The sequence below is a fragment of the Podarcis raffonei genome, chromosome 3, assembly GCF_027172205.1.
Source record: "Podarcis raffonei isolate rPodRaf1 chromosome 3, rPodRaf1.pri, whole genome shotgun sequence".
NCBI lineage: Eukaryota > Metazoa > Chordata > Lepidosauria > Squamata > Lacertidae > Podarcis > Podarcis raffonei.
The window spans coordinates 39,926,204-39,942,713 of NC_070604.1; the positions used below are offsets into that span (position 1 = coordinate 39,926,204).

A 16,510-nucleotide genomic window follows, 5' to 3' on the forward strand; every position below is an offset into this window, starting at 1 on the left:
TTAGGAATGCTAGGAAGTGTCCTGGTGCAATGTTGGTCAACGGCTTTATGATACCAGGACTGTCCAAACAAATAATAATTATTTTTATTTTTATTATTTGTACCCCGCCCATATGGCTGGGTTTCCCCAGCCACTCTGGGTGGCTTTCAACAAAGATTAAAAATACATTAAAATGTCACACATAAAAAACTTCCCTAAAGAAGAGAAGCAGGAGCCAACAAATTTAAAAGGGATGGGGTGGGGGAGGTTACTTGAGCAATAGAGGCACCTTATTTGAACCCTCTAGCAGTAGGCCACGTGGAGTACAGGCAGACAGCAAGTGACCTCAGCAGGACTGAATTGTTCTCTCTATCAGGAGCTGGGACCAAACACAATGAGTGCATAAGTAAGCACTGCTGTGCCATTGGTTCCCATCAAGCTGCATGGAAACTGTGCTTGGAACCTTTCAAAAGTGCTGGAAGTGCCTGCCTGTAAGTTTTCCCAAAGTTATAAATTGTAAGGCTGCAAATGTCTGTCCTTTGTTCAGGCAGTCATGGTGGGGGGGTTGGCCACTGAGATCTAAATGGGTAAAGATAAACAGACAGCAGCTGATCAGCACAACTTTACTTTTGTAAGCAGGGGGCCTGCTTTTTGTGGGTTTGATCTTAGTTTCTGCTAATGTATAACCAAAAACTACTTCGATGCAATTTCCCTTGTTCTGTAATTGTCTGTGGCAATTAAGACATGTTGCTGTCAATCAACACAATTCTACTTACTGTAGAATTAGAATTACTGTAAAGGAACAGTAACTTGTTCCTTTAATATTTCCTTGTATACTTGATTCTAAATCTTTTCTCAACTCCACTGCTTTTTTAAAAAAAGAAAAAGAAAAAATCTGTCATGATTATCAACATCTGCATCTCCATTTCAAATGCTTCATTGTGTTTTGTCACAATATGGCCTCACGGGCACCTCTGTGCACTAAAACACCAACAACCTGGCATATCTACCATTGAACTTACTTATTGTGTTGAGACAAATCTGTCACCCAGGAAGAATCTTGATGTGTGACCTTGATAAAGGCCATAAACCAAATGTTTTATCTTGTGTCATGACTCGTTTATGCAGCTAAAACTAAAAATCCCAAACTGAGTGCAAGTTTATGCTGCCGGTGACACATTAACTGCATTTTTGAATACAGTGGTACCTCGGGTTAAGTACTTAACCTGAAACTGTTCTTAACCTGAAGCACCACTTTAGCTAATGGGGCCTCCTGCTGCTGCTGCGCCGCCAGAGCACGATTTCTATTCTCATCCTGAAGCAAACTTTTTAACCTGAAGCACTATTTCTGGGTTAGCGGAGTCTGTAACCTGAAGCATATGTAACCTGAAGCGTATGTAACCCGAGGTACCACTGTACTTTGCTTTTGTGGGGGGGGGGGTGGCCACCACAGGAAATTAACATTCCAGAAAGAAGTAACAGGTAGAGCAACTTAAAGGAAAGTCTATGGCTGCTGTTCAGAACTTGCCTGGGAGTAATTCCCATTAAACTCAGCTTTCTATGTGCAGAGAGCATGCACACACACAGAGAGCTGAAGCCTGAAATGGTACTACAACTACGAAAAGTTTTCCCATTTGCTTCAGCAGCCTTAGAAATCCTCAAAAAGAACTCTGAATTTGCCCTGTAAATATTTCCTTTTATTGTTTTTAATCACAAGCCCTTGTCATGTGTGCCCCATGTGTACAAGAATGCATGGGATGGGACCAGGCCCCACTGGGCCCCACCCTGACATTATCACTCCACCTCACCCTAATGTCCATGCACTGTGTTAGACATGTGAAAGGGAGTTGTAGAGACCTACAACTGTATCAGCATAGGTGTTTCCTATCCCCAAAGGCTGTCAGAACATTGGGAATGGACGCCATGAGTGCATTGACACTGGAAGGCCTGTCTCCTCAACACATTTATTGTAAATTTTGCACATGAGTGAAGAGAGCTATAGTTAGCAGATAAGGAGTATAACTATCTCTGTCTCCAAATGCATCATAGTTACCTCTGGTATTGTTTTGAATGGAATCTGTTATAACCATGCATATGCCAATGTTTTATTTCCTCTTGTCACTGAGGATGGTGTACAAATTCTTGCTATTGAGAACCCCTCAATCTCACCCTGTGGAGCTGGAGATGGCTCTCATGCTGTTTTCTGCTACAGGACTAGATTTTAAAAAGTTGAGAGATGCGTGGCGATTGTGCCATGATTTATAAATGGCTCTGTAGCTGGACACCATGTTATATCTACATCAAATTAAGCAACCCTTAAAAGTGATAGTGGCTGAAGTGCTATCCTTACCTGGGAGTAAATCCTATTAAACCCAGTGGGGCTTTTTTCTAGGGTAGTATACAAGAGACAAGAATTACTCAAAATATAAATGCAATGCAAAGTACAAATATAAGATATAAATAATTAGAAATGCATACATATGTCTCTGGATGATTTTTAAGAAGTTTACTGTTAAGACAGGAGACCTAATGGCTGCTGATGCATACTGTAAAAAGGTAAAAATAAGTGTGGCATTGGCTTAGGTTATCTCTACCTTTGAATGTTCTTCTGAGCGTTTGAGTGAGGTGATTGGTTTTGATATACTGGAGTCCTCCAGAACCAGCTCAGTAATTTTAAGAGTGCGCAACTTGTGTCCCCACAAATAACTCACTGACTGAGATTGAGCTGCCTGACTGAGACTGGAAAAATGGGGGGGGGGTTCTAAATACCTGGGAGACAATAAAACATGGCTGTTGGGCTGGGTCAAGTTGTTCAGTCTGCTTGTCAGTCTGGAATGAGTACCATTTTTCTTCCATTGGTAAACAAGAACACTATGTGTACCACCATAACCTGCTGAATGGGAACGACTAGCATGTGGATCCAAAATAAAGGATTTGGTCTTCTACAGGGAAACCTTGAGAGAAACAAACAGAAAAACATTACCCCTCAGGTAATTTCTAGAATACATAAGAGGCTCAGAGGAGAAGTGCTGAAAGAACATCAAAATTGTATGCATCCCAAACCAATGACCAATGGGGTTATAGAAGATAATGTAAAAGTGCTATAGCCTCCTTTGAGCCTTAGCTGCACCTTGGATTTAGTGTTGGATAGTGGGAATTGATGAATACAGTTGGAGATAAGTAGGACTCTGATGAGCCAATGAGGAAGTATTCATGGGACCTTGGAAGGTGTGCTTGAGGTTCCTCAATGTAGACGAACACAAGAGTTTGCAAATGGAGAGTGCATCGATGGACTAGAGAAGTGACTGGAGCATGGAATGTGAGACTATGTACCCCTCCCCAAGATTCAGGAATAATAAGCTAGAAATGAACTAATGTTTGAGATTATTTCTGAATATTTATTAGAAATCGATTCGACTTTTGCCACAACGTTTTGGAGATTCCAGGAAATTTTTTAACATTTTGGGAATGTTCCATACTCGTTACAAATTTCAAGAATCAAAAGGATCATGAATTTACAATTTATCATTGCATCAAATCTATAGAGGGTTTTTGCAACATGTATACAGGTAACTCGCATCTTATGCAAAGGTTCAGTTCCGGGAATCCACATGCAAACACAAACGTGTGTAGATCCAGAAACCCACAGAACCGCTGCCCCCTGCAAGGTATAGGGCTGTTTACCTGGCTTTGAGAAGGTGGCTGGAGGGCTCTACAATCCTGCCAGTGCCTTTGAGCCTTCTTCTCAAAACCTGGCGCCTCACCCAGCTTTGTGAAGGCTGTGCAGGGGCTCTGGGATACTGCCAGAGCCCCATGCCACTTTCCCGAAGCCAGGTAAGCCTGGAGCTGTGGGTAGGAGTGGGTAAATAAATGGAGAGTGGGTTTCACTATTTTCCATTTATTGATTGATTTCCCCCACACACCTACACAAAGCTGTAATTGTGTAAGTAAAATAAGCATAAGATGCTTGTTACCTGTACTAGAAATGGTTTGTATACAGGGAACTTGAAACCTGAACTGCCCTGGCTTAACAAGCCAAGCTGCTGAGGCAGAAGGCAACTGTTTCTGTCATAGCTGCCTCTTCCTGGAGACTTGTCAGGGATGTTGTTTGGGCTACTAGAGCACAGTTACCAAGGAAAGCCATCAGGTAAGCAGCTGCTCCTCCGGGTCAGCCTTAGCCCCTAGAAATGCTAGACTGAGATGGTCTGCATAGTGTCACAACCACCATTTTGATCTAATGGAGAGGTGCGTTCTTGTCGGCTTCCCTGACATCATACCATAAGCCAGAGTGGCAGGAGGGGAAAAGGCAGTCAGGAAAGCTTTGCCTTTCATCTCTTGTCTGCTGCCTTTACACCATGGACCCAAGGAGGGAAGAAAAGAGAAGAAAATTCTACAGCACAACCAACTATCTACATGTGAGTAAGTGTACCAGCACCAGCTCATCGGTTTTTCCAGCCCCCTTTTTTAAGGATGACTGAGCAGAAAAGCCAATTGCCACAGCAGCCTCCCAGCTTCCCACCTAAAGTGGCTAGAAACAAAGTTTGTAATTTCTTTTTAGTCACCTGGAGTGGACTTGTGACTCTTCTCCCAGGCACCACAAGCATTTCCTTTGTCCTTCTAACAAACCTTATAGCCCACAACGCATTTTGTCAGTCTAGCTACTAAAACAACAACCAATTGAACTGGTGCATAGCAAACCCACACATACATCTCTGCAAGAAATATGGCTGATACATGTTTGCCCAAGGGCCAGTATTTGGCTAGCCAAGTTTGCCTTGGAATGGATACAGCCCTTCAGAAACAGCTGCAACCCCAGCACTGAAACCAAGGTGGTACTCAAGGGGCTGATCTGTAGTTTGCCCCATTCCAGGAAATCTGACAAAGTAAAGGCTGGTAGAAGGGATAATCCAACAGTTGCTGCACACACGGTTGTGGAACAGAGGTCAAACATTCAGCATGGCACTCACACCTATTCAATAGATGGGAGAGCATGACACATTGTAAGCAAAAACTGCCTAAACAAATTCATCAGACTCTGATACATTGAGATGGAGAACCTTTGGCAGGTGGCTCCCAGTATTCTATGAGTTAGTTTCACAGCACCTGTAGTTCCTAAAAATGTGTGTGTTCTCATTCTAATAAGAACAGATGACTGGAAATTTTATCACTTCTGCTTCATCATCCATTACTATCAGTATGATGCCTTGTCCTTTGATTACTCTCCCTCACCCATAACATTGACTAAGATGCTGGTTTAGGTTGTGGTTTGAGACAACGGAGTTTTCATGTATACCTTTATCAAGATGAGAAGAGCACGCTGTCTGTAAAAGGATCAAACCAATGTGACTATGACAGTGAATCTCCTCATACAAGTCAACTGGACCTAGAAGTCATCCAAGACACTGGCTGTTCTGCAGGCAGCTGTAGTTCAACAACAACTGGAAAGCTACAGGTTCCAGACAAACCTGTGCTACGAAAGCAAGCAAGGAAGAAATGTGCATCGTAGACTCCAGAAGGAAGGAAGCCTACTCTTTTCTGCAGTATTTGTCCATCTAACTTTGACCATAAGCAATCATATCCTCACTTGTGTTCAACTGGAGGAGGGATTAAGCACTGAAATTTGCACTGTTAAAAGTGGTACTAACTATGATCCAATTTAGCTCTATTAAGTCGTTCAGATTTTTCCAACTGTTTATGTTAATCCTATTGAGCGTGCACGCACACCCATTCATATCTTCACAACAGAGAACTATTTTCAGCTTTGTTACATACACGCTTTGAATGCGCCTGCCTGTTTTACAGCAGACATATTTTCAGAGTTGCTTTCTTTCCTTTTCGGCTGTCGTACACCTAAAAAAAAGTTAGTTTCGTCTACATGGTGGGGCAGTGGAGGACTAGATGCCCCTCTCATCCACCAAGCACCTGCTATATTATGTGAAGCTATGTGGAAATTTGTACTGTACATGCAAACATGATTTGTATGATCTTCACCTCTTTTGTAAAAACAGCATGCAAATTGGAGCATCAACCTCATTTGTGGGGAGCATGCCAGTTTATCTAATGCAAGCCTGCTAAGTGTAGGAACTGGGCTGTAGATTTCTCATAACTTCCTGCTGCTAAATTATGAGAAAGAAAGAGAAAGCATACATCTAATTCTACCACCCACAGTCTATTAATAGGCAAGGGTAATAAAGTGTTTCTCACAATATGGCTGCCTTGTAGAGGCAGCTTGAAACTTCCTTCTCATGGCAGCTGATCTACAGGGCCAGCAGTTTCATGCACTTCATGCCATCCTATGGACTGGTCCCCACAGTGCGATTTCTATCTGTGCTTCAGCTTAATTTGTTTCATCACAATTCATGTCATTCTTATCGCTAATCATCATCATAATTTTAATTGCTAATACCATGCCTAGTCATCATCATCATCATTTTGATTACTCATACCACACCCGTCACTGTGCTAGGCACCATGCATAAATTACTGTTTCTATTTATAGCTTGCTGGAGTATGGAAAGAAACCATGTGGTAGGGCCAGATCTGGGAAGTATGAGCTGGTGTGCATGAAATTGCTTGCAGTGTACACGAAAGACCACACAGAAGCGATTTCAGGTGGCTTCCCCCATGGCAGCCAGATCATGTGAGGTGGTCCTCTAGAGTCAATGTTTCAGTTTCAATAGTCAAAAATAGGCATAGAGATTTCTCCAGGAGAGTCATGGGCTCAACACCAATGAGCTTCAGTCAACTTGAATAATGTTTTGTTTATTTAAATGTATATGCCAAGGGCTCAAGGCAGAAAGCAACAGTTTTCAAATTATTGATAAAGTATATAGTTGTAGAATGCAAAAGTGCTATTTGAATGTCAAGTCTCTTATTCTGGGACAGGATAGTGACTAAACTCCTGAAAGCCAGGTAATAGGTTTCTCTCCCCATTTTTCATAGTTTCCCCCATATATTCATCAGGCCTTGATTGTCTTCTAGCTGTGTCCTGACTGTATTTCTCTAAAGTTATATATTTATAACTCAAGAACTGCAGTTTGACAAGCAGTGTGACTTCTTTCTTCTCCTTGTTGCTGTTGACTCTATTTTTCTTGCATTCCCATTGTCCCAAACCAGTGGTGGGCAGCATGGCAGGGTGGCACTGCTCACCTGACTTCCAGTCAGTTGTGTCACTCCTGCTTACTAGGAGCAAGAGGGAAGGAACAAGGTGGTGGTGAGATTAGTGTGGTGCAAACACACCAGCAGGAGCACTGGTTTGGCTTCATCAGTTCATTAGCACCGTGCTGACCTTACTTCTCTACATCCTGGTCAGCAACAGTAATGCAGCTGAGCACTGCTGTCCCACCACATCTGATACTGACCTCCTCCTCCTTTGCCAGTTCACCTATCCAACTCTACAGCCAGTTTTGTTTTGTGCTTGCTATGGCATGCCTGCAATGATTCCATTACGAATCATCTAACATGCACTGGCGGAGGAATAGGGGTGCGGGGGGAGCGCACTGCCCCGGCAGCACGATCCCGGTGGGGTGCTATCGCCGTCCCCCCCCCCCCCCCGTGCTGGGAGCCATGCCCCTGGGAGTGCATTAGCCATGCCCTCGCCTGCTCTCCACCCCCCTGCCAGAGCTTGAAACTCCGCCACTGCTAACAGGTTACTCTTGCTTGCCACACCAAGATGGATTTCTGACAGTTGGCCATGTAACTGGGACTATTTGAACTGGTTGGGGAACACACTAAATCATTTATTTGAACGACAGATAAGTTATTTTTCATGTTCAAATGAGCATGGTTACTCTCTAGCAGGGATAGGCAACCTGTTTTTTCTATCAAAGCCCCCATATCTTCAAGGGTAATTGGTTGGAGGCCACATGCCATTGGTGGACATAGCAAGAGACAAACGTGTATTGAATTAATTAATAAAGATTACATTCATAAAGAATAAAGATCACTCTTACTCAGTTTTAACCAGCTCCTACCCCTGTGGAGCTCTACACAGAAGTAAGCCCAACTGGGTTGATGAAATTACTCTCATATAAGCATACATATGTTTTCTTCAAGTCCATCAGGCCAATGAATCTTTTTTCCCATCTAAAAAGCAAGTGGAAGTAGATTTAATGTGCTACACGCACACATATACAAGGCAGAACAACCCTAAATTTGTTCTCAATGATTTGGGGGACAATGACTTATTTTTGCAAAGTCATACAACCAGGGAAATGTTAGTTAAAACCCATGAGTATATTTTTCTTAAATGTAACACCACCTCTTCCAAATTTTCTGCAATTGTGCAGAAAGAGGAAAGCGCTTCTTAAAACCAGGAACATTAAGGAGGATGTGAACAGTTAGAAAGGGGCTCCATTCCACTGGGATAGAAGAGTAGAGCAACTCCGGAAAGTTTTGGGGGGGCATATAAAATGAGGTTGGGGACTGCACCATTGGCTGCAGGTTGTTCACCTTTGCTCTCTATAGAAAAGATACCTTGTTGATCAGGCTTCCTGAAAGGGAATTTGAAAGACAGAGTTTCTAATACACAAATCTACAATTCAGTTAATAAACTCACATTATTTTCATATAAATACATTCATATAGGAACCTGCTATCTGCAGTTTGAGGATCATTGCATTTGTAGGTAATAAAGAAGCATATGGAATATCCTACAATTCTTTAATTTATTTCAATCGCATGCTGTTTTCCAACGTGATTGAACAGTGCAGTGTGCAGAAAAGTAATATTAGCAGCTCAACATAACAATAACAGAGACAGAAAAGGTTTTTTTTTGAAAACAACAACACCATAACATGCTGCACATGTAATAAACACTTCAGTGTTTTAGATCTGGTACAGACGGCACCATGTAGTTTCATTGAGACTTCAGCACAAGTAACTATATAGCAAGCAATCTAAATATGTTTCTTGGGGCATTTTCCAGATAAAGTTGGGTTTGTATGAGAGAGGGGACATGAATCTGAAAAAGTAGATTAATATTTTGAGGCACTGTTTCTTTTTGTTCTGTTTACTAAATGGAGTTTTACATCTAAAAACATGGTTTTGTGACTAAGAATGTGGAAAATTAGGCAGTATTAAATTTAAAGCTAAATATGTGCTGTTCTTTAATATTGCTCATTGATTTATTGTTGCATGCTATAGTTTAAATAACTTTATATACTTTACCAAATTAAAACATTATTGAAGAGAGAGAGAGAAATCTAACTATTAAGGTTAGATTTTGCCACATTTGCATTGTGTATCTCCTTAATAAAACATCTTTTTGTATATCATTGTAACAGAAAATAATGTGATTTACTCAGTGTTCTGATAATACTCTTGTTGTGTAAAATCAATTATCACAAATTGGGTGAATCTGTAACCTCTGAAATCAAAATACACAATTGTTGGCAACCTTTATGAGAAAAAAAATCCAGACCTCGTGTATTTTTACATGTCTGCTTCCTGAATCACCTGGAAACACCTTGACCATTTGAGGGATATACTTTGAGCCCTCTATTTTCTGAGAGTGGTATTTAAGTATTCAGAGTACCTTGCCTGTATATGGTACATGAGTGGTTTGAACATTTTGGGGTATACATTGAGTCACCAGTTTTGTGAGGAGATGTAGATTGCATCAGGCTGTGTGTGCACCTGATTTCAAGAGTGTAGCTGTTTGAGAAGTAACCTATCAATTTTGATAGCCTTGTGAGTGAGTGAGTGAGTGAGTATGTCACTCAGGCCCAATTAGAGAGTGATATAATGTGATATAATAACTCTAAATCAAATACTCAAATCAAAGTCTGAAGAGGCTACGTACAGGATGGTATTCAACTGTTATTCAGAGGTGACACTTAAATTAATTAAACATGCCTAAGTTAGATCCATTAATTTCAACTTAGCTGAATACAAGCCACAGCTTGGCTTTCTTTCTGGAATGCCAGCTTCTCTTACGAAGGGTTCAAGTGTGAGGTATAAAAATGCTCCTTTTTCAGGCTTTAGCATAGACTAAGACTGGGGCCTTAGCCAGTTAGTTGTATAGAATCCAGTGCAATGATTGTCTGAACCCGCATCTATCACACTTACAAGTATTGCATAGTGTTATTTTGAACAGGATAACGAAGTATAGTTATATTTATGTTAAGATGATTGAATGCTACAGTTCTACAGATACAGTAGACTTGCAACCTACACACATTTAACTTGTGCACATTCAGCTTTACAAGCTTGGCAAATAAATAGAAAGCGGGTGGGCATCTGGGAGGAAAACTTTGGCAATCCCACCCGCCATTGCACCCAATGTGATTTGATTATACACGATTTTGGCTTTATGCTCTGTCCCCATAATGTATCCCCTGCATAATTTGTGGGTCTACTGTACTGCCAAGATTTATCAGCTTTAAACAAGCAAATGTTCTTTTCTTGGTTTAGAATCTATTGTACCGCCTATAATTATGTAGCAAATTTGGAATTGTATCATACAAATATTTGCAAGCAAATCATTATATTAACATTAGCATGCCTATGTCTTGTGTACACACAGTGCTTCTTTTTGTTGTTTGAATACTTCTTGTTCAAGTTGAAATAAGGTCTAAGTTGCATGTAAACCATTTATTTCTTTAAAAGCTTTTCGTCTCTTTTTAATAGGCTTCCATTATGTGTTTTTACAGCAAATTTAGTAGTGGAGGAACGAACGAGACAGATGAAAATGAAAATGCACCGTTATAACCAGACAACAGAGTCTGGTTCTAGTCAAGAACTTGAACGTGAGCAATATACTAAGGTAAAGTTAGTGTTAAAATATAATACTTTATTTGGAAAGGGGAAGGAGAAACCTTGATTTAAAATACGATTTAACACAAAAGTTTCTAGGAAGACTTGAAGTCACTATAAATACTAACTTTATTTTGGGGGCATAATTTCATCCATTCAGTTTTTACAGTGCATCAGAAGCTCCTGAAACAGTTGTCTTGCTACAGTTGTCTTTATTCCTATGTAATGGGAGCTGTAGAATCACCTCAGGGGGGCTTTCTGACTTCACAAGAAAGTGGCAAGAGTTATTTACATATTTGTGTTTGATGTTTTTCTCTTAGGTAGATATTTGGTATAATTGGAATAACTGGAATAAGTGTCTTGCCTCTTGAAGATACAGACCAAGGCTTGGAATGGTTGATCTGATTTATAAGTGTTTACTAGATTATTAAATTTAAGATCTCATTATTCATGGGTTTTTTTCTTTTTTTCTTTTTTTAAGAAAAGCAAGCCTACCAATGAAATTCTTTAATCAGAACAGATGAGCAAAGTGAGGGGGTGGAATCTTGGAGAGACATTGTCCCAGTATGGTTACTGCTGTTTCTGCAGCTGCTCCCTGTACTAGTTTAGGTTGCATGCAAAACTACATCTAACATGGACTGTAGTTTGCCTTGATGCTGGGCTTGCATTCCTTCTTCTGTAGAGTAGAAATAACAGACTTCTCAGGCTGATTCCAGGTTCTATATCAGTCATGTTTGAGGTGGTACGCCAGTGTGTGACTGCACCAGACATGGCCATTTCCATGTATGGCCCAATTAAAGCTGCCAAACTGCAAACATGATTTTTAGATAAAGTATAAAGAACCTAAGGCAAATAGAATAGCTTGAAGGATCTGAAGCTGTTTGGAACACACTGAACATGGTACTTTCCAGGTGTTTTGGATTACAGCTCCCTGACCATTAGCCAAGTCGGCTGGGGCTGATGGGAGCTGGAGTACAAAACATCTGAGGAGACCATGTTTGCTACTCTGAACCAGTGAGAGGGCTTGTTGAAAGTTGGATATTTTTGTTTGGAAATAATGAAACTGCATGCACAGTAATGGTATGTATCTCCAGCTTGCAGCTAGTGCAAAAGTTAAGTTGTGCTACCTAGGAGGGCTGCACCAGATTTTCAACCCTGAAAAAATCCAAGCTGAAAATGTTGGGAGGGGTTGTATAGGGCCCTCCCATGAAACACAGACAGACATTTTCCTTGGTTTTTCATTCACTTCATTATTCCTGTTGTTACTTCTCTAGAGTCATCCCCCCCCCACTAGCCAACCAGGGATCATGGAGTGTGGAAGATAACATCAAGACACTACATAGCCAATCAAATTTTGCTTGCAATATCATTACTGAGGGCAAGCAAAACAACAGTTACCTTACTGGGAGGAATTCAGTATATCCCTGCATTGCCAAAGCAATTGTTTCCTCTTCTCCTGCACTCTGAGGATACTTTAATTGTCTCTCACAGTATAATGTCACAAAATGGAGCAAAATCTAGTTGCCTTGATAATGCTGGAGCACGTGCCTTTCCACTTGCTCCTGTATAATGGATGAAGTTCTCCCTGTGTGCATATTTACTCCAAAAAGATTGCCAAAAGAGAGTCCCTTTTCACAGGCGCCTGGATACTTTATGAAAAGGTGTTCCCCGTTTTAGTTTAGGCTTAGATTGGAGACTTTAAACAGTGGAACCCTGGGTTCATTCTGAAATCTGTCGGGCACATAGTGAGGCTGATCTGATTATGTCTGCATAATGGTTCTTGCACTCCATTATAAGGTGGAGATTTTTGGGGAAGCAACATTTTTAAATATACACCAGGGTGGAGAACTTTTTGTACTATGCTTTCTCACTGCTCCGATATATCTGTATTTAGTGGGCTGGGTATTATGTATGTTATTACTGCTGTATTATTTGTGATGCTTTCTGTGCACATATGTACATTGTCCCGGAATCTCTTGGCTACAGCGGCTGGGCTAGTGAGGAGAGAGGTCAACCCACGTGCCCAGGCTTGGATGTTATGCTAAGCCAAACCTTGATTTAGTTCAGCACAGTACAGGAGTTTTAAAAGACCAGGAAGGAACAATGTGCGAGCTCGTCTTTGGGAGTCCACACCTTTGTTTAACTTACCATAGCCATTGTTAAGATTTTTGTTGCATAGCTTAAGTTCAACAAAAGGGGGGGAACCTGATATACAAAATAGAAAAAGACATCTATGAGCATATGAAAGCTTATTACATCTAAATATTTCCAATACATTTCAACTCAAGAGAATACTCTTTCAACAGGTTGCTTCAGTTTTCAAATCTGGCTGGCTATTATAATTTTAGGGCTAAAATCCCTGTGTTGTGCAATAGATGCTATCAGCTTCACTTCATACCTTAACATTATACTTAAAAATCTGTGCATCTTTCCCAAGTATTAGCTGTAGTCTATTTTGTAGGTATGTGTGTTCATGTCTTACTGAAATCCATGCAGTTCCCACTGGTTTCAGTACATGAATGTGCACAGCTATGTGTTAATAGCCGCCATTGTTAACAATGCTGACACTGCCATTATGCTTATTTATTTAATTAGGTTATTTACCTAATTTATTAACTTTACGTTACCGCAAAGCTCCTCCCAGAGTTGTGGGTATCCAGGCATGCTAAATGTCTGCCTAGAAGCTTCTTTATGGGGTGTAAACATAAAGCAGATGTCATCATCACTTATCAACCTCTCAGTTTTATATCTTCAATTAATATAGCCTTTGAAGTTGTCAACATACTAAAATGCTACTGTTGTCAACAGAATTTTTTTTTTAAAAAAAAATAATGCCACCAGGCCAATGCTGAAAATGAGAATGGTAATATCATCTTATGAGACTCCTTGGCACAATGCTACCCAATAGTTGGTTTCTTGTTTATTCATAGCAACTTTAGAGAGCCTTCAGTAAGCTGGGGCCCTCCAGGTGATTTGGACTACAACTCAGCTAGCACTGAGTTCAGTTCACTTAGAACTGAAATCATTTATAAACGAGGCCATTTATTATTATTATTATTGAGGAAAACTGGCCCCTGAGCCATTTGTTATATTCTGAGAACTATTCCCTGTCAGTGGTGGAGCTTCATGCTCTGGGGGCGGAGAGCAGGCGGGGGCGGGGCTGACGTGCGTCCTGGGGGCGTGGTGCGCATGCTGGGGGCGTGGCATGCCGCCCGCAGGGACGTGGCGTCCAGCGCAGGCGGTGGAGCAGCCACAATGGCACCTCACCAGGATCGCGCTGCCAGGGGCGGTGCACTCCCCCCGCAATCCTCTTCCTCCGCCAGTGTTCCCTGTACCGGTCTGGCAAAATAAGACATTGTTGTTCTTTTGGGGGTTTCTGTCAATAATAATAATAATAATAGAAATTTTCTGGAGTTTACCAGTGTCACAACAATATAATGATTTGTAACACCATGAAGCTTTTCCCTCCCTCACACTGTGTCAAGAGAACTCACACTTTCTCTTTTAACTCTTTAGTATAACATACAAGCAGATCAGTACAGAAGTTGTGATAACGTCTCTGCCAAATCATCAGATAGTGATGTCAGTGATGTGTCAGCCATTTCTCGTGCCAGCAGTGCCTCACGTCTCAGCAGCACAAGCTTTATGTCAGAGCAATCAGAGCGCCCGAGGGGCAGAATCAGGTGAGTTTGCAATGTAGACATATATGGATATTTCAAATAGTCGGTTCTTTACACGCATATACAAACAGCAATTGCTATTTGCAAGGGGGGGCGGAGGAAAAAAGGAAACTCAAACTTTGGATTATGACTGCTGAAGCAGCAAAACAAAATCTGAGCAGCTATCAATAGTGGGTCAGCTTGAAACCCAGAACTTTAACAGAATCATTTATTGCAAAGCCATAGTCATACAATCATTTATTATGAAGAGGAAATTAAATACTGTTGGGTACAGGAGTTTGCAGTCTCAAAGGCTTTATGAAACCAAGGCTGCAAGCCAAAACCACACTTTACTGGGGAGTAAGCCCCATTGAATTCAATGGACTTCACCTCTGAACTGATATGGAAATCAAAGTTTCAGGAATGCTTTTGAAATATCAACATTTTTTTTGAAAGGCATTCCATATATTTCATTAAAATTTCAAGCCTTTCCTCATAACATACCGTATTTTTCGCACCATAGGGTGCACTGGACCGTAGGGCGCACCCAGTTTTTAGGGGGGGAAATCAAGAAAAAAAATCTTGCCCCCCCAGCCCCAAAGAGCAGCGTACAGGCTGCGCACAACCTCTCCCTGCCGGAGGGGTTGCGCGCAGCTATGGAGCAATCCAAGGCAGGGGGCGGGATGGATCCCGCTCGCTGTTTTGACTTCCCCTTTAGCCCCGTGCCGGGAGACGCTGCGCAGGGCTTTCCTGGCTTTACTGGGAGGTGGGGGGATTCCCTCACCTCTCACAAAAGCCCGCAGAAGCCGCGCAACCCCTTTAAAGAGATTGCGGCTTCTCCTGGCTTTTCTGGGAGGTGGGAGAAGGGACTGATGCGGCCAGTCAGTCCCTTCTCCCTCCTGTGGAAAAGCCCGCAAGAGCGCACGGAGCTTGTGTGCGGCTCTTGGGGGCTTTTCCCGCCTGCCTCCCCCCTGCATTCGCTCCATAGGACGCACACACATTTTCCCTTGCTTTTTAGGAGGGAAAAAATGCGTCCTACGGTGCGAAAAATATGGTAATCAATGGGGCCCTATAGTCCCAAAAGGCAAGATTTTTGTTCGTTTGTTTGTTTTTTGTATTGCAGCCAGTTAACCCTATGGAATGTTTGTGCACATGCAGTACGAACTTCTTAGATAGTGCCCTTTTCTTGATGTGTCTTTGTAGACCTTTAAATCTAACCATGGTTGCATGGGACCCGCTTTCCTGTGAGTGGCTGCCATGTGGTTGAAGTAGTGCTTAAATGATCCAACCACACTAGCAGAGAGTCGGTGGGGTGGGTCTTCTCCTCACCTCCTCCCAGCAGGGGACTGCACACTTGAATTCTCTATGTGAGGCTGGTTCTTTCAAACATCATCCCATCCGCACAGGAGCCAGACATGGAAAAAAGAATGTCCTACGTGACCAGGGTAACATTTAAAGGTGTCCTAAGCTGTCTTCCTTTTTGTGCTCCCATAGTAGTGATTGACAAGGTTGGATTGAACAATGTATTGAGTTGCCTGGGATCCTGCAACAGTCATATTTGTAGAATAATAGTTGCAACAAGTATACATTTTATTCTGCATACCATATGTTTGCCACTGCTTTGTGTTTTTTTCTACAATTGAGTGGTATATAATTTTTTATGAAGTAAATAAATAAAATATTGTAGGGTCAAAATCCTTTTGCTTTGTTACTGCCTAGTTCCTCTGTCATTTTAGGAGCATCATAAGTTCAGATTAACATGTTTTTGTTTTGCTTTTAACATGAAGCTAAATGTTTTGTTGTTATTACAAAATATATTGTCATCACTCCAACATTTATTCAACATTAATTAAGATTGTGGCCTTCTATCTCCTAGCTTTACCAGCTTCTCAGAGATTTTCCAGGTGGCAGCAATTGCAAATCGTTATCTCAGAACATATTGAAAGCATTAAAAAAAAAAATCCCACCCTCTGGCTCTTTTTAATGACAAAATGGTCTTTGGTTTTTCTTTTTGGGGGGGATCAGGTGGGAGTAGAGACTGAATGTTACCTGAGAACTTGAGCAATCTGATGGGATAGGCTGAAATCCCATCTCTGACAAAAGTTGACCAGTTGGCT

At 41.5% G+C, this 16,510-nt stretch overlaps 1 protein-coding gene across 50 annotated transcripts in view; it reads left to right on the top strand.

The window, feature by feature from the left end:
- Positions 1-16,510, top strand: part of RIMS1 (regulating synaptic membrane exocytosis 1) — a 232,049-nt gene that overhangs the window by 172,823 nt on the left and 42,716 nt on the right. For 41 of the 50 annotated variants that reach the window (XM_053381174.1, XM_053381183.1, XM_053381178.1 and 38 more), the window contains 2 exons: positions 10,632-10,744; positions 14,251-14,417. The exons of the other annotated variants lie outside the window; for them this stretch is intronic. In XM_053381174.1, the coding sequence (XP_053237149.1) occupies positions 10,632-10,744; positions 14,251-14,417 (280 nt within the window). The remainder of the gene's footprint in view (positions 1-10,631; positions 10,745-14,250; positions 14,418-16,510) is intronic. 50 annotated transcript variants of the gene reach the window in all.